This window comes from Colobus angolensis, unplaced genomic scaffold (genome assembly GCF_000951035.1).
Source record: "Colobus angolensis palliatus isolate OR3802 unplaced genomic scaffold, Cang.pa_1.0 Scaffold4, whole genome shotgun sequence".
NCBI classification, from domain to species: domain Eukaryota; kingdom Metazoa; phylum Chordata; class Mammalia; order Primates; family Cercopithecidae; genus Colobus; species Colobus angolensis.
Window position 1 is genome coordinate 6321599 of NW_012117376.1, and position 21577 is coordinate 6343175.

Below are 21577 nucleotides of genomic sequence, written 5' to 3' on the forward strand. Positions count from 1 at the left end.
ATGGGAGGACATTCCTGGTAGAGGAATAACATGAGCAAAGGCAAGGTGACATGCACCTGCTGGTAGCTCCTGTTGGTTTATAGAGCAAGTGCAGGAGACCAGCAAGACATGCATCCAGAGATGGAGGCAGGGCCACTACAGAGACCCATGAAAACCAGGCCCAAGGGGCCAGAGGACAGGGGGAGCCATGAGAGATATCTGAGCAGTGCTGCTGACCTGCTTCAGAAGATGAAATTGGTGAAGGGTGGAGGGCATCCTGGAAGGAAAGGCACCAAATGCAGTGAGAAGAGATGTGGTGAGGGTGGCAGAGGAGAGACGAGCAGGGAGGCAAGGCGCCAAAGGCCATCGTGAAGGGGGACTGCTAGGACATGTGGCAGGCTGGAGGAGGGAAGGGCCAGTGTCTGCTAGCACTAGTTCACTTGACAAACAAGAACGGGGGTGCATCAGTGTCAATGGGACTAGGGTGCTGAGACCCAGCATTGGGAAGCTCAAGAGAGGGAAAGGCTGGGTGCAGTGGCTCACGCCTGTATCCCAGCACTTTGAGAGGCCAAGGCAGATGGATCCCCAGAGATCAGGAGTCCGAGACCAGCCTGATGAATATGGTGAAACCCTGTCTCTACTAAAAATACAAAAATTAGCCGGACATGGAGATGCATGCCTGTAATCCCAGCTACTTGGGAGGCTGAGGTAGGAGAATTGCTTGAACCTGGGAGATGGAGGTTGCAGTGAGCCAAGATCATGCCACTGCACTCCAACCTGGGTGACAGAGCGAGACTCCATCGAAAAAATAAAAATAAATTAAAAAATAAAATAAAATAAGGAGAGAGGGAGACACTTGCTTAAGGGTTGGGTCTCAGAGCAAAGGGTTCCAACTTGTGGCCCACGGGGTCTCTGAAATCATTCCCAAATACTGAGAGATGTGAGGATGTGTTTCAGACAAAAGGCTGCACAGAAGCTTTTTTCAGATTTTCAAAGAGGTATTGACCCCTCCAAGAGGAGAAAACACTAGCCAGGATTAGACTCCAAAGATCTTCAGAGCTGGCTTCTAGTCTGAGACACCAGCCTGAGTTTTCATGTCTGAGTCTTGTCTTTATCACTCCCATCACCAGGTTTCAAGCTTTTTAAAGAATAATGCCAAAAAAAAAAAAAAGGCTATGTATTCCAAGCAGCTTTTCCAGAGAAGTCGGGTTCATCCAATTGTTTAAATAACAGTAGCACAAGTAGTTGTTCGTTGGGAGAGCAATTCAAGCAAGGAAGCCCAGTAGGTTCCCAAATATCACTTGCTCACCAGCATGGAGAACTGGCCAATGGAAGTCAACAGTGAAAGTTTACCAAAATAAGTGCAAAAAAGCCTTCTTCCTTCTATCAACAAATAGCTCCAGAAAGCTGCCAATCAATAAACCACTTCTATTTTTTAAAAAATGCTTAAACAGATTTCTTTTATTTCAGTAGATTTATCTCCCTACCTGAGTCTGCCTTGGAATAATGCCCATCAAAGCCTTTCCACTCTGCAGACCAGGTTTATTATGATGGGTAAATGGGAAAGTCTTGGGTGCTGACAGAGGGCCTGGAAGCACCCAGGGAAGCCAACCACACCCAGCAAGCTGGAACCACATTCCCCTGGTCACTAACACATGCTACACTTCGCTCCCATGGAACTTCTCATCTTTCCCTGCACCTGCTGCTGGGCTGTTTCTTGTAGGCGGTTCTTTCTCTCTTCTCAAGACCTAGCTAAGGGACACAACTATGGAAACCTTTGCAGTTATTAATCATGACATTCCTGCTCCCAGGAGATTATACCCGCATCTTTCATCACACAGTGCAGGGGTCTCATCTGTTGCTGCTTCAGCTTGCTTCTCTGAGAGGAAGACTTCCCTAAGTACCAAGCCCGGTCCAGTGGTCAAGTACCATGTTCAGTCATGTGCGTCTCAGTGTGCTTCCATGGCACTGGCAATTCATCATCAGAACACTTACTATATGTGTTGCGATCTGCCTTTTGCAAGATGTTGAAGGTTCATAAAGGAGGTCAGTGACTGTCCCCAGCTTTTCCACCATTGTATATTTTTTTCAAACATTTCAGTAATAGGTGAATACTAATTTTTTTTTTTTTTTTTTTTTGTGAGACGGAGTTTTGTTCTTGTTACCCAGACTGGAGTGCAATGGCACGATCTCGGTTCACTGCAACCTCTGCCTCCTGGGTTCAATCAATTCTCCTGCCTTAGCCTCCTGAGTAGCTGGGATTACAGGCACCTGCCAACATACCCAGCTAATTTTTGTATTTTTTTTTTTTTTTTTTTTTTTTGAGGCAGAGTCTCGCTCTGTCGCCTGGACTGGAGTGCAGTGGCCGGATCTCAGCTCACTGCAAGCTCCGCCTGCCGGGTTTACACCATTCTCCTGCCTTAGCCTCTGGAGTAGCTGGGACTACAGGCGCCCGCCACCTCGCCCGGCTAGTTTTTGTATTTTTAGTAGAGACGGGGTTTTACCATGTTGACTAGGCTGGTCTCAAACTCCTGACCTCAAGTAATCCACCCACCTCTGCCTCCCAAAGTGCTGGGATTACAGGCATGAGCCACCACACCCCGCAATATTTGTTGAATGTCATTGTCTTCAGATGTATCTGTGTTCATCCGACCCACTAGACTGGGAGCTCTTTGAGGAAAGGGCTTCTGTTCTACTTATCTCTGCATCCCTGGGACCCATCATATGGCCTGGTACTGAGAAGGCAATTGCGTTTGTTGAATGAATTCATGAATGAAGAATGAACAAATGTCATTCTGTAGTTAGGGCAATGGAGTCAACAGCAAATCCAAAGACCTCATTCTGAGGCTTTGAAGTTTTAGAGATTAGGGGAATGAATGAATAAGTAATCCTTGAATAAGTGGCTTGCCACAATTCTCTAAGCCCAAACTTAAGACTAATTAGATTTTGGAGTTAAGTCAGCACTAGACAGAACTATTGATTTCTCCCCCAAAACCTGTCACTCCCCATTTCTTCCCCACCTTTGTAAATGGCACACTGTCCAACCAGGGGCTCAAGCTTGGAATACATAGCCTCTTTTATTGTCATTATTATTTTAAAAGCTTGAAACTTGGTGATGGGAGTAATAAAGACAAGACTCAGACATGGAACTCAGGCTGATGTCTTAGACTAGAAACTAGCTCTGGAGATCTTTGGAGTCTAATACTCTTAGCTAGTGTTTTCTCCTCTTGGAGGGGTCAATACCTCTTTGAAAATCTGAGGAAAGCTTCTGTACATCCTTTTGCCTGAAAGACATCCTCACATCTCTCAGCATTTGGGGAATGATTTCAGAGACCCCATGGGCCACAGGTTGGAATCCTTTCCACTGAAGCCCTACACTCCCCACCTTGAGTTTCCCAGTGTTGGGTCTCAACATCCCAGTCACATCGATACTGATGCAGGCCACCGTCCTTGTTTGTCAAGTGAACTAGTGCAAGAAACAGAGCGTGAGCCTCAATGTCTCTGTTTGTGTACCCAAATCCTCAGTAGGTCCATTGGCTCATCTTAAAACACACATTGACACACATTGAATCCTCCACTTTTTCCATCCCTACTGCAGTCACTCCTACCCAGCCACTGCCACCATTAGGCCTCCCCTGGACTCTGACAGTATCTTCCCAGAGGCCTCCCACTTTGTCTCTCACATACTTACAAACCATCTCCACACAGAAGTTGGACAGAGATTCAAACGTTAGTGAATATGTTCTTGTTACACCCCTTCCTAAAAACCTGCAAAAGTGTTCCATAACATGTGGAATAAAATCCAAACTCCCTGCAGTGATCCTCCAGGCCTCCCGAGGCCTTGCCTGCCTGTCTCTGTTATACTTATACCGTGGCCATGTCCCCACCCCTCCTGACTCTCTAGTCTCACTGTCCCGCTCTAGGCTCACTCCCACCTCACAGTCTTTGCATTTGCTCTTCCTTTTGTCTTTGTTTTGAGACAGAGTCTCACTCTGTCACTCAGGCTGGAGTGCAGTAGTGCAATCTTGGCTCATTGCAGCCTTGACCTCCCTGAGCTCAAGTGTTCCTCCTGCCTCACCCTCCCGAGTAGCTAGAACTACAGGTGTGTGCCACCATGCCCAGCTAATTTTTGTATTTTTTGTAGAGATGAGGTCTCGCCACATTGCCCAGGCTGGTCTCGAATTCCTGGTCTCAAGCGTTCTGCCCACCTCAGCCTCCCAAAGTGTTGGAATTGCAGGCCTTAGCCACCATGCCTGACCATTGCTCTTCATTTTGTCTAGACATTCTTCCCAGAACTTCCTTTGACTGGCTCCTTCTTAGAACCCAGGTCTCAGCCCTGATAATCACATCTCCTCAGAGAAGCCTTCCTTGACACCTGGCCTAAAGGAGCTCTTCCTATCACTTCACTCTGCTTTATTTCTATCATCACACTTGTCACCGAAATTATCTTGTTTATTTTTATGTGTTTCTTATGGGTTTCCTCCACCTGGAATACCATTCTCTTCACATTCCGAAGTTATCAGTTTTTGTATTTACATGCTTCTTTTTTCTCCTGTACTGGAATGTGAGCTCTAGGAAGACAGAGATTAATGGAGTTCACAGCTCCATTCCCCCTAGTTTTTCACACAGTTCTAGCATATAGTAGATGTTTAACAAATATTTGTTAACTCAATAATTGAGTGAATGAATTAGTACATTCAAAATGTGTCCATAGAGTGAAAGTCGGCTTGGGAAAAAAGAGAGTAGTATTGGTCGTTGTTAACAGGAACCGGAATGCAGACAGGGAGGATCCAATCTACATGGATTGGATCACCCCAGATTACTGTACGTGACTTTCAAAGTTGCACTGCCACAAGGACCAACTGTGTGGACAGGAAACTAACCAAGTTGGCAAGTGGGGAGAAATATAGAAAACCAGAGGTGATTAGCTTATAGAGACAAAAACATTCTGGAAGGAATGTTATTGCTGTCTTGCTGTCTTTCACTATCTAAAGGGGTATTGAAAGAAAAAGGAAATAGCTTTGGCTTGGAGTACTAAGGGCAGAATCCAGATCAATGGGAATTAGTTTGATAGAGACGTATTTCAGTGATAGAAAGCAAATGGTATTTTGAGGGGGTTCATAGCAAGGGAAGGGGCAGCAAAGGGAAATGGTAAGCTTCCCATCTGAGAAACTGTACAAGTGGTACAAGCACACCATTTGGCAGAGACACTAAGGAGAGGATTCAATCAGCAGAAGATGACCTCAAAAATCTCTTTCAAATTTGAAATATCTGGGTTCCTATGATATATAGGTACAGAGTCAAGAAAAACAAATTCTGGCCAAAAAGAGTTCTAGAATGCACTTACCTATCTACCCCAATAAAAGAAAACACCACCAAAACCGGGTCTACAAATTAAGCAGCAGAAAGACTAGCTGAGAGATGTCTTGTGCACCTGAAGGCATTCTAGAAACAATAAGAACAGCTTTCTGGCTTTTCACTCTGTGTGTGATCATTCAGAACATGGGACTCCCAAATATTTTGACTATTCAAAGATGCCTCAGATTCTAAGAGAGGACAGCCGACATTATTGCCTCAGGGCCAAGGTGGTCTTGGGTTTCATTTCTGAAACTCTACCACTTCCTAACTGTGGGACCTTGGGCAAAGAAATTAAACCCTCCAAACCTCAACCACATTATCTGTAAAAGGAATTACACTTACAAATGGAGGGGTGGAGGTAGCAATTGAAACCACAATGGCACAATGTGATAATTGTCAAAACTCAGTGATAGACACATAGATATTCACCATATTATTCTATGTGTTTGAAAATCTGCATAATAAAAAGTAAAAAGAGATGGAAAGTTCAAAAGAGTACCTACCTCATACAATAATTGTAGAGCTTAAAGAAATGATCACATCTGAATTGCAGGGAATTTTTACAAATCTGAATTATTACCATAGATGTTTAAATATCCCATTTAATCATTCCAACAACCCTACAAAATGTGTAGTATTAATCTCCATTTGGCAGATGAGGAAACCAAAGTTTAGATAAATTAAACCGTAACAAATCCTTCAAATGTCATGGGGCTGAAATGGAATCTGAAACCAGAGTTTTCTGACTCCACCAGCACACCGCCTTTATTTTAAGAATAGCTGATTGTGTTCTATTTTGTTGACAATTAGGATATCATTTATTCATCTAAGGCAGTGGTTTCCTATCTCTTTTCTCAATAGCAGAAACATATTTTTCAAATCCAGCGCTTCTCAGAACTCCAGTAAGTAAAACTGATAAAAGCTAAATAGCTCTGGCTGAAATGGATTTTGGGGCCCAGCAACCAGCCCACTTGACTCCATGGTACCCCTGAAGCACCTTGAGGTATATGGAGCATAGTGTGAAACCCCAGATTGAAGCCATCAACAACAACAACAACAACAACAACAACAAATCTCAACCTGAAGAAGTACATGTTAAGGGCAGCCTGATTTGTATAATGCATCTTTCATTTCCCTGTCTCCCATCACATCGGATCCTCATTATCAACTCTGAGGTGGACAAGGCAGTGCATATCATCCTCAATTTGCAAATGAGGAAATAAAGGCCAAATGGAGTTAAGCAGCTGGCCAAAGGTGCACCAGTTCAATTTTCAGCCAAGTGCAGACTGGAAGTAGAGTCTGTCTCCATTAACTCCGTGTGACTTGGCAAAGAGGGTGCCATCTACTGGAAATTGCTACTGACCCTTGGTCCACGAAGTGGACAATCAGCTCCTTGGCCACTGAGAGCTGAGCACAGCCCCATGGGCCCTCCTACCAAGGCCCTGTCCCAGAGCAGATGGCAATGAGCAGGGGAGAAGGGCTCAGTGCCACTGAAGGGCCTGACAGCAGGATTTTGGCTGTAGATAGGCCATTCCTGTATGAGCCATGTCATGCTGAGCACAGGGCAGGGTGGCAGGACTAGCCAAAGTACCTTCCACCTTCATCTGCAGTAAGTAAATGAGCCCACAGAGGGACAGTAGGTAGTGCAGAGGTGGGTGTCAGTTACACTTTGCGTTTCTTCTTAGCTCTTGCTTTGGCATCCCTGAAACCTGAGGCAACTGATAAATGCCTGAATGGCTCCCCAACTCCAGAGCATCTCTGAACTGAGCTGTAGCATGTGTTGGAGCAGGCAACACTTAATTATCGGTTAGTCTTTAATTAGCTCTTAATTATTAACACTTAATCCATCTGTAAAATGGGGACACTAATACCTGCCTCATAGGGACTCTGGGAGCATTAATTAAGTTTACAGTCCACTTTGAAGATGCAAAATGTGAAATAAGTGCTCAACAGTGGTATTAATAACCACAGCAGATTTACTTTCTTTTCCTAATGAGGTCCCTTTTTCCTCTCTGCTCCTTCCTTTCCTTTCGAATATCCATCCCCAATAACATCTGCCCAACTTTGCCCTGATGGAGAAACACTTAGCTCTGTGTTTCCCAGACACAGGATTTCCCATCCAGGAAACGGGCTATTTACAGCCATCTTCCCGCACTTTAATTTTCTATTATGTCCTCTGAATATGTCAGTGCCTTCCCAGTAAATATTTTGATGTGTGCTCTTGCAGCAGCTTCTGTGGAGGCTGAATGGGACAGCTGCTCCCTGTATTAGGGAATTCCAGATGTGATTTAAAACCATCAGTCTCATCCATGTGAATGCCTAGCCTTTAGGTGGGAGAGGGGAAGGATCTTCTAATTGCTTCTGGGGAAAGCCACAAGCCATATAACCCTTAGCCTTGGCTAGCGTGGTTCTTCAAGGACCTCAGACTCACATGTGTTTAGGATGAGAGATGTCTGCTTAGCGGGCTAGTGAAGAGGCAGCCTGGAATATAGCCCTAATCTGGCTCTTCACCCACGAAACATCAGAACCTTGGTCAGCTCTTCTATAACGCTTGGACAAAGGACCATGGAAGGGGCAATATACAGCCTTTAGGGTTTCAGCAGCCTCAACGGTGGGCCAGAACATTCCCCTAGAAAGTCAGATTTCATCTCCTCCCTCCTCCCTTTCTGCCAACGGAATAGGGGGGTACTCACTCTTCTCGAAAGCTGAGCTCATTGCCTCTTAGAGTTCCAGGCACGGGGACAGAGAGCTGCTCCATGGAGGTCCAGGGCTGTGAGGCTTCAGGCAGGCCTTGAACTCTCTTCCAGATTTCATGGCAAGTCTTGTCTAGGCTGTCTTGGGGTGTGTCCTGGTGGATCCAGATGTATCTGGGGAATGGGCCCAGGGCGCAGGGGCGCTTGGCCACCAGGGCCAAGGATGAAGGAAGCCCATTCCCACTGGCCATCCTCCTCCGCTCTTTCTGGAAGCCCCTCTGTCCACCCAGGGCTAGAAGACATCCACCACCACTCCTCATTCACCAGAAAGGGAGATGAGGATGGGTCTTGGCAGAAGTGGGTCAGTTCTGTCTGGCTGTCGCTCCCGCAAGGTGGTTAGGTTCAGAGGCCTTCGATTTGTGTGGGAGGGGTGGGTGGAGGACAGTTTTCTTTTGGGGAGGGGAGGGCTTATTTTGATTTGCTTTTGTTTGCTCTTTCCTGACTTTTGCCGCCCTCCCCCTCTCCCTTAAAAGAAAATATTTAAAAGTCAACAAAAACCAGTAGCTTAGGAACAGTGGAATGCCCCGGAGCTCAGGAACCAGGCGCTTGGGCAGGCAGAATGACATCTGGGAACAGCTGGAGGGGGAGGGCTGGCTCTCCCCACAGTCCCTGGCACTGCCCCCTTGCGACGCCGCCGTGACACCTTGCGGCGCCTGGGCTCAGCCCATGCTGGCCCGCTAAGACACGCGGAGAACTGGGTGCCGGCCTGACACCATGATAGGCACCCGGGGGGCGGGGCCCCTCAGGAAACGCTCGCCTGGGTGTTCGCAGGGAGCCCCTGGCAGAGCGAGCGCCAACGGCCCGGTCCCCGCCGCCGGCCCAGTTCTTGCTTTACTCTCGCCCTACCCCACCTGCTCCCGGTCTCCCGCTGCTGCTCTGCCGCCCCGGGAAAGAAGGGAAGCGGCGTGTGTGGATGGGCCCACAGCCCTCAGTCCCGGCCCCCAGCAGACCCCTGCCCCGGCCGCGCCGCGCCGTGGGATGGGCACCGGGAAGGGCCCAGCAGCTCAAGAGCGCGCTGACTCGGCAAGGCAGGCTGGGCCGGGTGGCTGCCACCAATTTGCCCTGCCAATGGCTCCCACACCCTCGCCGTCGTCGAGCGGGGTAATTCTTTCTGTGGGTTTCAAACGCAACGGCTCGGTGCGCGGGACGCCCTGGGTTCGGAGCCCAAGACCCGCCGGTGGGGTGGGTGGGGGTGGGGCCCAAAGGACCCCAGAGCGCTTCCGGGGATCAGAAGTCAAAGCCAAACGCGCCGCCGCCCCACTTCACCGCTCCACACAAATCTCAGCTCCTGCCTGGGGGCCCCCCTCATCCTCGATTTTAATCCTAACTGCCATTTTATGGGGCGCTTGCCCTGTGCCAAGCGCTGCGCTCACATTCAATCCTATTAAAGCTCGTGAAATTAGTACCACTTTTTATTATCGTTCTAAATGGGAGGAAAGCGAATCTCAAAGTCATAAATGATAGTGTCCAAGGCCCACTAAGAAAAGGGGAGCTGAGATTCAGACCCCAGCACTCTAGGCCTAATCTAGCCCTTGAGTACTGAGACTGCTTCAGGAGGTGGGCAGGAGCAGGGGTAGGAGGTCCGAGGTGCTGGGAGAAGGGCTAAGTTAGCTGTTTACTGATCAACAGGCCCCTACCTTCACTGAAGCGGCTTCATTCAATTGGGCACTGACACAGTACCTCCGCTGAGGGAGACTTTCTGGTCCCAAGAGTCAGGGGGTTGTTTCTTTAATAATACTCCTGATAGTTTGCTAAGAATGATGGTTTCCAGCTGCATCCATGTCCCTACAAAGGACGCAAACTCAAGAAGAGAAAACCAAACACCGCATGTTCTCACTCATAGGTGGGAACTGAACAATGAGATCATTTGGACTGGGGAAGGGGAACATCACACACTGGGGCCTATCATGGGGAGGGGGGAGGGATTGCATTGGGGAGTTATACCTGATATAAATGATGAATTGATGGGTGCTGACGAGTTGATGGGCGCAGCACACCAACATGGCACAAGTATACATATGTAACAAACCTGCACGTTATGCACATGTACCCTAGAACTTAAAGTATAATAAAAAAAAAAAAAAGAAAGCATTGCTTTTCTACTATTGCATATGATATTCGCTGTTGGATTTTTTTGAAAAGCCCTTTATTGAGTTGAGAACATTTTCCTCTATTCTTGTCTATGGACATTTGTCTCATGATTGATGATTCATCATGTAATATAATTCCCTGATACAGAAAAAGAAAATATTTCTTAATAATAATAAATAATATTTCTCTATTTAAAAAAAATAATAATAATACTCCTGAAAAGGAGGAGCAAGAGGGTGGAGAAGGAAGAAAGAAGAATGGACACAAATAGAAGAAGATGGCAGTCTATAAATGCAGGGCTGGGTTGAATCCTGACACTCACTTCCCCGCTGTGTGACCCTAAGAACTTTCTGAACTTCTCCTATCCCCATTCATAATTCCCCCAGTACTGATGCAACCCCTCCTTTGTGCCTGATGAGTTGCTGGGCACTGAAGAAGCATAAGGGTGGGCAAAAGTGGCATGGTCCCTGCTCTCATGGAGCCTGTATACTAGTGAGGAAAGATCAATGCAAACTAGCCAAGCGAGTAAATCAGCAATAATTACAGATGCAATGGGGCTCTGACGGAAAGTAACTATTAGGTTGGTGCAAAAGTACCTGCCGTTTTTGCCATCACTTGCAATGGCAAAAACTACAATTGCTTTTGCACCAACCCAATAACAAAGTGAGGCACTGGGGAGAAGAGGGGAGGCAACATTCCATGGTGGTCCAGGCCCACCTCTTTGAGGAGGTAAATTTGAGAAGGATGAGAAGAATTCCTTTTCTGTAAAATGGTGTTCATAAATTATGAGGATCATGTTTCTGGCATATAGTAAGCACCCAAAAAATGTGTTGGATGAATTAATGGTATACTATATGTAAAGTGCCTGTTATATAGTAGGTGCCCAATACACAACGTTGCTCTTTACAGAGGGGCTGAGTTCCTGGAAATGTTGACTCTAAATTTTGAAATCTGAGCTTCATTCTCCTTTGATTTTCATTACAAAATTGAAGATGTGTTCCTTTGGGGAAAATTCCGAGGGCCTCGACCGAATAAAATTATAGTTAAGAATGTAGAAAACCTTTTAAAATAGTGTATTTAAAGGAAAAGTGATCATTTCTGATGAAATATTAATAGTTCTGAAAATGTCACTCAGTGTTTGTGCTGCTTGGCATTTGGTTGGCTAACACCTAAGCTTAGTGCAGAACACCAACGACCCTGCACTGCCCAGGCCCCAGGATTCTGGAAAGTTAGCCAGCTCACTCTCTCTTCCTGTTCCCTCTCCCCCTCAGCAGGAGACCAGGCAACAGGGGCTAAATCAGAAAGGACTGAAAAAAAAAAAAAATCAAATACAGCAGGGATAGGGAACAAAGATAGAGCATGTTTTTAGAGCGCACAGATGAGATTTCTAGAAAATTCTGCAGAAATCATAAGTGATGTACTTAGAAATAGCATAAAGCTATGTCCATATGGTAGCCACTAGCCACATGGGGTTGTTTTAATTTTAATTTCATTTTAATATAAATTAAATGAAAAACTCAACTCCTCATTTGCATTAGCCACATATTATGTGCTCAGGAGCCACATACGGCTAGTGGCTACCATATTGGACAGCATAGAGAACATTTCCTATCATTAAATACATATACTCGGGAACCAGAGTCCCTGGGTTCAGATTCTGAGTTCACGTTTTCTGGCAATGTAGGCTTAGGCAAGTTCCTCTGTGCCTTGGTGTATTGGTTTGGGAAGGCTACCATAAGGAAGTCCACAGACTGTGTGGCTTAAACAACAGAACTTTATTTCCTTGCCATTCTAGAGGCTAGAAGGCCAAGATCAAGATGTTGGCATGGTTAGTTTCATTCTGAGGTCTCTCTCCCTGGCTTGCAGTTGGCTGTCTTCTCCCTATGTCCTCACATGGTCTTCCCTGTATATCTGTCCCCATCCTAATGGCTCCTTTAAAAGACACCAGTCACAGTAGATTAGGATACACCCTAATGGCTTTTTGTTGTTGTTGTTGTTGTTTTAATCTTAACTACCTCTTTAAAGGACTTATCGCCAAATACAGTCACATTCTGAGGTACTTGGGTTTAGGATTGCAGCATATAATTCAGCCCATAACACTTGATTTCCTAGTCTATAAAATGGGATGATAATAAAGAATACTCGCTTTGTAGAATTACTATGGATATTCTGTTACTCACCAATTGCTTAACACATGGAAAGTCCCTCGAACAATAACTGGCAGATAAACGTGTGTAGTCGTTTGCTTGTTGATTACGCATGCCTTTGGAGTTTCTGAATAGCAGATTTGGTGTTTTGTGTAGGGAGGGAGAATTTTGTTGTACTGGGGAAGTTGTTCTGTGATGGAGAGATGAATTCACATAATCACTTACTCCTTTCCAGGTTTTGTTCAGTTTTTAGCACCCATCATGGGTCAAAATTATGCAAGACACAGGGATTAGAGATGATGAAAAGGATGTCTACCTAGACAGAATCACCTAGTGAAGGAGGCAGGGGTAAAGCATTCCATAAGTGTCTAGTGCAGAGCAGTGTGATATAAACTGACTTATTCCAGTTTCCACCCAACATGGAGTTATGTTCCTCCAACACATGTATCTATACCCAGCACTGTTTGAGGTGCTGAAGATAAGGTAATGAAGAAGACGAGCTTGGTCTCTGTCTTGTTTAGAGTTTGAAGTGAAGCATTTAATGGTCATGGACACCATATCATCTGTGAATTATTTTTAGCTTGGAAAACTTCTTGAACTCCCCCTGACTAGCTACATTACCCTGGGCAGGTTGGTTTAACCTCAATGTCTCCATTTGCTCATCTATGAAACAGAGACAATAAAATAAAGACCTCATAGACTTGTTTTATGATAATGAAATAATACATGTCAAGTGCTTATAATAGCTTGGCTAATGTATGTATCCAATGAATGTTGGTTATCATTATTTAGAATTCTGGGATTCTTAACTTTTCTCTGCGGAACCAGGAAGGCCTAAGGAAGAGGCAATTCTCCTTACCTCCCATCCAGTCAAAGCCTCTTGTCACGTGGCTTTCATCTCTGACACAAACATGGCTTGGCTGGAAAACTCAGGAACATGGGAATGTCCTAGGCTCTTTTACAATCATCATATAGCCCCTAACGCTGCTTACTCTTGTAGGTCCTTTTAGGTTCCTCATCTAACATATTTTAAACACACCCACCTCTCACCGTAAAAATAACTTTTTGGCTATAGAAGAAAATTGAAAGGATTTTTGCCATTTTGCTTTTGAAAGTTTTTGGCCATGAGTAATTTATTTAATTTGTGATGGGCTGTGATTTCTCACCAATCTTAGTGCCTACTCGAGAAATCTTGTGCAGTGAGAAAACTCCAACCTACAAATTGTTACCAAATGCAATGAAATTTTTATGACTACTAAATCCAACAGTTAATGAAGTTGACATAACGTTATACTCTGCATTTAATTAAATATTTGCTGATTTCCATGTGGCAGTTTTTTTCTTTGTATTGTGGGACTAATCATAAAATGTTTAGGACTCAAAGGTTTTTGTAGGTCCCCTAAAATCCAGAGGGACCCCCATTCCCATGCGAATAAGGTTCAATGGGTCAAACTGCCAGAGGCAGGATCCATGCATAGGGGTATCCCAGGCAAATATCTTGGGGATTTAGCCATCAGAGCTAAAGGAAGGGGAGGTTGCAGCCATGTTTCATGGGAATGGGCCTCCCCCTCATGTTGTCTCAGCAACAGGACAGGGCTGCAGAGCAGCCAGCCATTTCTAGGACTTTGAAAAGGAACTTTGAATATTCTGTAAGCAAAGCTGTGACTCTGTGGCTTCTCTCTCCTGGCAACACCTTCAGTGATCTCTGCCATTTCTTGGGGGTGTATCCCTTATTATTGCCTCATTCCTGGCCCACAGGAGAGGAGGCAGTTAAGAGCTTGGGTGGTGGCAGCTGACACACTTGAATTGGAATTCCTGCTCTACTACTTGATAAAGGTGGCTTTGTATATGCTGAACTTCTGTGACGTATCTTCATCTGCAAAGTGGTAAAAACAATAGGTTTGGGGTAGGGAGAAGGTTTAAATATGGAAATGCATGTGAACTTCTCAACATGGTGCCTGGCTTATGGTAAGTTCTTAATAAAAAGAAATGTATAATTACGATTATCACTAACTATTATTATTGACAGCCTAGCAATGTAAAAATGGCAGCCTATGAGATCTGCACTTAAAGTTAGGGAAAAAGAAGGTCATAGATGACAGAAGAAAAGAATATGGTGGTGGCAGTAGTGGTGCAGTGAGGTAGCAACAAAGTCAGAGTTCAGCTGGCTTTCTTCTTGCTTTGGTCTTTCTGCCAGACCCCAGTAGTGATAGGTACACCAAGGATTCCTGGCGAGGCCCTTTATGGGAAACCCTTCAGCTAGAAGCTTTGTATTGTGCCCTTCCTTCCATAGCTTCCATGTTGGGACATTGGTCACTAAAATGCATTCACTTAAGACTTCTTCTACCTTACTGCTGAGATGATTTGAGGCAGCCTTTCAGATTAAAAAGTACAAACTACACCATCAAAGAATAAAGGAAGAACTGACTCCATCTAAAGAAAAGCAGAAACAGTTGGCTACTTTCCAGCACCTGAATAGGTCTGGCCGCATAGAGGTAATAAGGCAATAAAACTGGGTATCCTTATTTGTCAGCTAAAGCAAAAATGGAAACACATCAGGTGGCAGAGTTTTTATTTTCTGACAGCAGAAAATACACATCTTCATCTGCAGAGACAAAATGTTTCCAGGAAAAAACCCCAAGCATGAATTTATCATGAGTCCTTGTATAAAGGACACTGAGTGACATAGTGGGCAATATACGCAATTCTGTTTTCATAAAAGACAGAGATGCTGTTAGGTTCGTCAGTTTCTCACATCAGGGTTCTCTGAAGACAGCATAACATTAAATCATAACTCAGTGAAGGCATTTCTTTAAGGAACTCAAATAATGAAGTCTAGAAGAGACACCTTTGGGTCCATTCCACAAACATTACTGAGCACCTACTTAACCATCCATTCATCCATCCACCCATCCATCTCTTTATCCATTCATTCAGCAAAAATTCCCCGAATGTCCACCATGTACCAGGCACTCTGAATGGCACTGACAAACACTGCTTACAAGAACTGTCAACCTGGACTGAATTTTGAAGGGCAAATAGGAGAAGGCTAGTCACAGAAGGAGGAGGGGAGCTTTCTAGGCAAAGAGAACAAAACACAGAAGGACTCAGGGGAAAGGAGAGAGAAAGCATGGCTGATTGCAAGAGTGCAAGGGTGTCAGACTGGCTAGAGCTTGGGGATTTTGGAGGAGGGAGATCTGAGGCTAGAGGAGCTGGCAGGGACAGATGATGGAGGCTCTTGTAGGGAGGGTCTAGCAGGGAGTTACTCTGCAGGCCATGGGGGAAAGTACAGAGAAGACAGAGGAGCTGTGAAATCAGGTGAGTGTTTTAAAAAGATAGCTGGTGGCAGACAGGAAGACGCATTGAATAGGGCTACAGCAGAGATGGGCATCTGTTACTCAGTTGTTGTAAGTAACCTGAAACATAGTCATTGTGGACTCTGGTTAGAATCTGGGAGGTATCTAGGAGGCAGAATCTGGAGGGCTCCGTGATGGCTTGATGTGGGGACTGGGCAAGATGGGAGTCCAGGATAAATAGGTTTCTGGCTCAGGATCTGGGTGAATGTGGAAACTGTTTCCTGAATTGGGGAACTGTGCAGAGAAGCAGGCTGGGTGGAGAATTAGAATTGAATAAGCCCAGGTCTGAGCAGGCTGTGGAGGAAGTGGTGGGGTGGAGCTCCTATGAGACATCTGAGGAGAGAGAATATCAGATACAATACAGACCCTGGGACTTGGGAGAAAAGAGGTTTCCGTCCTAGGATTTGCCCACCCATCAGCAGGGACAAATAAGAAAACCAGCAATTATGGAGAGACCGTTGAGTCAGAAGAGAGGTCTATTTCCACCCCCACGCCCTTCCATGGTACCCTGTGAGTGCTGCAGATTTACACACTGTGTCCTCCCTCCCTGAGCTGGCCCACTCTGTGCTTTCTTCCTGGAAAGTGCTGGTTCTCACCTGCCCTTCCAGTAGGCTGAGCTAGGAGCCCTTCTTGTTTCCATCACACGCTATATCTCTTCTGGAGTAATCAATCATGCTTTGCTATTTAACTCTCTTCTCAATAAACTATCAACCCCCTGAGGACAGGGGCCATGGGAATGTCTTATTCTTCTTTATGTTTGTTTCCTCAGCACCTAGCACAGACTCTGACATGCAGCTCAGTGTGGCATGAACAAATGAATGAAAGAGTAAGTGAAGAATAAGTGAATGACTACACAGGATACTATGCAAAAAACAAGGAAGCCTATAATAAGAGAATTGCTAGCTGCTGGAACAAATTCCAATATTTCAATGGCTTAACACTCTGCTTTGTCACTGGCATGAGCTGTTTTCCCTTATACACAAACGAAGAATTTTCTCCAAGAATGTCAGAATTCGGTGACCGCAGCACGTGGTAGCACTAGAGGAACGGCCTAGGCTGTGGGCCCCTTCTCACTTCTCCCTCCTCGTTTCAGAAGCCCATAGCCTCACCTTGGTGTGGTCTGGGCTTTTTCCTCATGAAGCCCCTCTGTTGCCACTCCTTGGGCAGCAGATCACTGCCACCTCTATGGCGATAGCCTCACCCTTGGGAGATACTCGCTTTGGCCTGATCATGCTCATGATTTTAAAAGTGTGCCCCAGTTGGGATCCCAAGCTTTTCCTCTGAGCCCATCTTTGTCCTGTAGCCCTTCTCTGCAGCCCTGCCTGCCTCTTGGCCTCTGTTTCTGCCCTCACATTGCTAGAATCTCCCATTTGCTCACTCTCTCTCCTTTGGCTTCAGAAGGCTTTTTTGATCTTTTCCTGGGTCAGAATGAAAATTTCAGGGCATCAGGTCTACAGCTCCTCCTTGAATGAGGCAGAGTTCTCCAGAGCATCAGGCTTTGTATTCTTTCTAGATCAAACTCTGATTTTATGTGGATATCAGGCTTATCTTGGCTAGTCACTAGACTGCATTGGGCTTTTTTGCAATGTGATACTGTAAAGACACCTCAACCCACGGCTGCCTGTTGTTCATAGGGAGAATGGGAGGGGGAGGCAGGGAGCCAGCACTGGGGGCTGGGCTGAGACCACACTCTGCTAGGCTAGATAGGAGTGGGCTGTTGTGTCTGACTCCTGCCTCTCCATTGCCCTGCAGATGTTTCCAGGGTCCCCATCTCTGCCTTTGCCCCCATGTTTCCTCGCTCAGACCATCGCACTAGTCTTCCAAGTGGCACCCTTTCCCTTCTTACCCTTTCCTCACAGAGAAGCTAGAGTATATGTCAGGCCATATCACTTGGCTTCTCTTTCCCAGAAATGAAAACCTGCCTTTTGTATTCAGAGCTGTCTACTTTTCGCTAAAGGAGCCATGCTGTACACAGAAAATAAATGTAAACAGATATCTCTTTACATATATTTTCTGACTGTCAAGGATCTCTCTCCTCCTTCCATCTGAAAAGTCGTCTCCTCCTGTTATAGGATGAATTGTGTGCCCCCTACTCAAAGTCACGGGTTGAAGTCCTAATCCTTAGTACTTCAGGATGTGACCTTATTTGGAGTTAAGAGTCTTCAAAAAGTCAATTAAGTTAAAATGAGGTCATTGGGTTGGGCCTGAATCCAGTATGACTGGTGTCCTTATTAGAAGAAGTTTGGACACAGACATGTACCGTGGGAACACATGTGAGGACACAGGGAGAAGAAGGCAGACATCTACAAGCCAGAGATAGAAGCCTCAGAGGGAACCAACCGTGTTGACACCTTGATCTTGGACTTCCAGCCTCTGGAATTGTGAGGCAATACATTTCTGTTGTTTAAGTCACAGGGTCTACGGTACTTTGTTGTGGCAGCAGCCCTAGCAAATTAATACACCTTGTATTTCTCACTGGCTAAGAATAAAATGCAAACTCCTCGCCATCCACTAATAGACCCTATGTGATCTGCCCCACTCCCCATCTCCCATTGCTTACCTCGATCCAGCCCCATCTTCCTCCTCCTGGCCTGCTTCCCTTTTTACAGCCTTGCCTGTGCTCACTATACCAAAAGCTCTTTCCCCAACTTTGCATGGCTGTCTTGCTTAATTCTATTATTACATTAATTAATTAATTAATAGACAGAGTCTGGCTCTGACACCCAGGCTGGAGTGCTGTGGTGCGATCATGGCTCACTGCAGCCTTGAACAGCTGGGCTCAAATGATCCTCCGGCTTCACCTTCCTGAGCATCTTGCTTAATTTTAGATCCCACCTTTCCACCATTGCCATCTCAGAGAGGCCTTCCGAGACCGTCTCTTTAAAGCACGTCCCTGTCTTGTTTCTTCTAGCACCATAAACTTTCCTTTTGTAGCATCCTTAATTAGTAACTTTATGTGTATTTGTGTACATATTTCCTGCATTCATCAAGTCAGGGACTGTTCACTAGGTGTATACTCATTGTCCAGCACAGCACCTGGACACATAATGATGCTCAATAAATATTTGTAGAGTAAATGAATCTTCGCCTTTTTAAGGTCTTTATCCATGTCTCAGGTTCCAGCCCAAATCCTACTTTCCTTCTTAAATTAGCCTTCTGATCCCTCAAGTCCAAGAAAAGCTCACTGTCTTGACATGCCTCTCGGTAGCATGCCAGTTCTTCAGTCATGGTGATTATCGCTGTCTGATGGTATCAGTTACATCAGTTATGTGTGGGTTTCCACCTCTGGCCTGCATCCTCCCAAAGGAGGACCACACGCTGTGCATCTCTGCATGGCCCACAGCACAGCTTGTCTCAGGGCCCCAGAGCACCCGAGGTAAATGCAGGTGGACCCAAATAGATCAGAGAGCAGGAATGGCGGAGAATGTGAGTAACTGGGCCTTTTACAGGGATAAAATAGGTGCCCCTGCCCTCCACAGCACCCAGGGAGAAGGATGACAAACACTCCTTTTGCCTGGGAAGGTTTTGGGGGTAAATCTCATCTGCCTGTTGTAGCCACAGAGCAAAGTTCTGGAGCTGAGAAGAGGGTAAGAGAAAGCCCATTGGCCTGCAGCCCTAGAATTACAGAGCAGCCCAGACTCTCTTCTGCCCAGCTGTGGGCTTCACAGGAGGCCTGGGCATCTCTGCCAGTTCCTTACTCTGGAAGAGAACCCCGCCTCCAAGAGAGGGGTAAAGTCGGAGTTTAGAAGCCAGGAGCCCACCCCCAGGCAAGCGCAGCTAACAGCCCCCAAGGCCACCACCAGCACTCACTCCCAGCGTAGTCAGTCCCTTCCTCCTCTCCAGGGCTGGTGGGAAGGCTGAGCCCTCTCTTTCGGGGGCTGAGTCTGGACAATGGGAAGGGAGAAGCCCCCTCCCCGCTGCCCCAGGGACATAAAGCAGGCCTTTCACTGAGGAGTTCTGGCTGCTTCGGTTGGTTCTTGGCACCCAGCAAGGCGGCGTCAGGAGGGGCGGGCAAGCAAGCGTGTTGGGGGTGGGGACCGGGCCGGCGATTCTGAGGAGGTTCGCCCGCCCAGGGCCACCGGGCTGGCTCCCCAGCTGTGGGATGAGCTCATGCAGGGAAACCGGAACAACTTGGGGTAGGGGGGAGAGAGGAAGCGTGGCATCTAGGAGGCTGCGAAAGCGTGGTTCTGGGGAGGAAGTTTTTCATGGGGAGTAGGGACAAGCCTCCACTCCTCCAGCCCTGCCCCCGCCCGCCAGTTCATATCAACTCCACAGCCCCTCTTCACACCCTTCCTTGGATGGAAATTCCTGGCCACGCTGACAGCCGGCGAACTTGGGTCGCCAACCACCCCCAGCCTGGGTCGCCATCCCTATAGTCCCTCTCCACAGGCTTCCTCGGAAATTCTCAGGCCCCACCGCCCGCCGGCCATTGCCCCCTTGGCCACACAGACGCCAACGCTCCGTTTTGGCCAAAACGGGCTGCGCCTAAGCCCGGAGCACAGCTTCTCTGGGGTGCGTCGACAAAGCGGGTGGGGGCGCCCATCGCAGGTGCCTTTCCACTGCACGCGCCAGCAGGAGCCTCCTCTCCGGGTCTTGCCCCTCCCAGTTTCCTCCAGCCTCCCTCCATGAAGCGTCTCTTCCCTCTCACCGAGAGTTTGGCGTAGACAGCGAAAGAGCCATCGTGACTGGCGGAGAAGCCTGGAGTAGACAGACAGAGACGGCGACCGAGTCGGGTGGGGGATGGGGTGGGGACCGACGCTGAGCCCTTGGGGCCTGGAAGCCGCCGCTACTGGGGAAGGGTGGGGAACGGCTCACGCCCTTGGGAAGAACTCTCTTGGTTTGGGGCCTTGGCTGGGAGGAGGAGGGGGAGAGTAAGAAATAGGGTCCGATTATTTAAATTTGGGGATAAATTGTACTAGTAACTCTCGCACCGTCCTTCCACCAATCTCACTCCCCACCCCCAACTCCCGTGCACACAGGGACTGCCTCTGCCATCCTGAGGTTTTTGTCTTAGGGTAGGAGTGGGACCGCACTAGGTCAAATGAACAGGTCCCCTCTCTCCCCCCAACACACAACCCCGCTCCACCGCCCTCCAGTTCTTAACCCTGCGTCTGTGACCTACGCACACACGCACCTCTCCTGGGATGGGGTAGAAGGCCATTGTGAAAGAGGCTCATAAGCATCGCCCCCGGCCCCAGATTTCAAGTTCAAAGCCACCAGCCAAGATCAGCTCTTAAGAACCAAGACTAGGGGAACCGCATCCTTCTTTGGTTACCTTTTCCCAGACAGGATTCCAATTTCCAAACGTGGAAGAGGCGTGTGTGTATGTGCCTGTGTGTGTGAGTGCGTGTGTCTATGTCACTGTGTATGTGTGTGGAGAGGGGGATGTATTAATGGGTGATCTTATAAATGAAAACGGGAGGACTGAACTTAAAAGAAACTGGTCAATTGCAAAACAAACAAGGATAAACAACCCTTTAGATGTAATTTGTGGTTTATCTGGAGGTGGAGGTGGCGCTGAAGAGGAACCCCCGCCCCCCAATATTTTTTCCTTAGCTGCGCCTCCACCCCCAGCATTTGGAGCGGCTGAGAAGCGGCTCCGGAGTGATTAATCCGGGGATAATTCACCCCCCCGCCCCCCGGCGCGAACCCCGCGAAGCGGGATTGGAGCGAGTCATTTCCGAGAGCGCAGCGCGCCTCTCCCCGGCCGGGCGGACACTTGGTTCATTCCAGCCGCAGAAGCTCAGGGCTCCCGCGTACCGGGATTTTTTCCGAGCAGAAAAAAGCTCCAGAGCTCTCCTGACCTCCTTTCTCCTCGGCGGCGACCGGAGCCTCTCCCTCGGCGCTGCCGGCCGCGCCATGCCGCGCTCGCGGGGACTGGAGCTGGGACGCT

At 47.2% G+C, this 21577-nt stretch overlaps 1 protein-coding gene across 1 annotated transcript in view; it reads right to left on the minus strand.

Annotated features, from left to right (window-relative positions):
• Positions 1-8350, minus strand: part of LOC105521249 (chromosome unknown open reading frame, human C1orf94) — a 41196-nt gene extending 32846 nt beyond the window's left edge. The window contains exon 1 of the mRNA XM_011955375.1: positions 8031-8350. Within this exon, the coding sequence (XP_011810765.1) occupies positions 8031-8350 (320 nt within the window). The remainder of the gene's footprint in view (positions 1-8030) is intronic.
• Positions 8351-21577: the final 13227 nt, after the last annotated feature.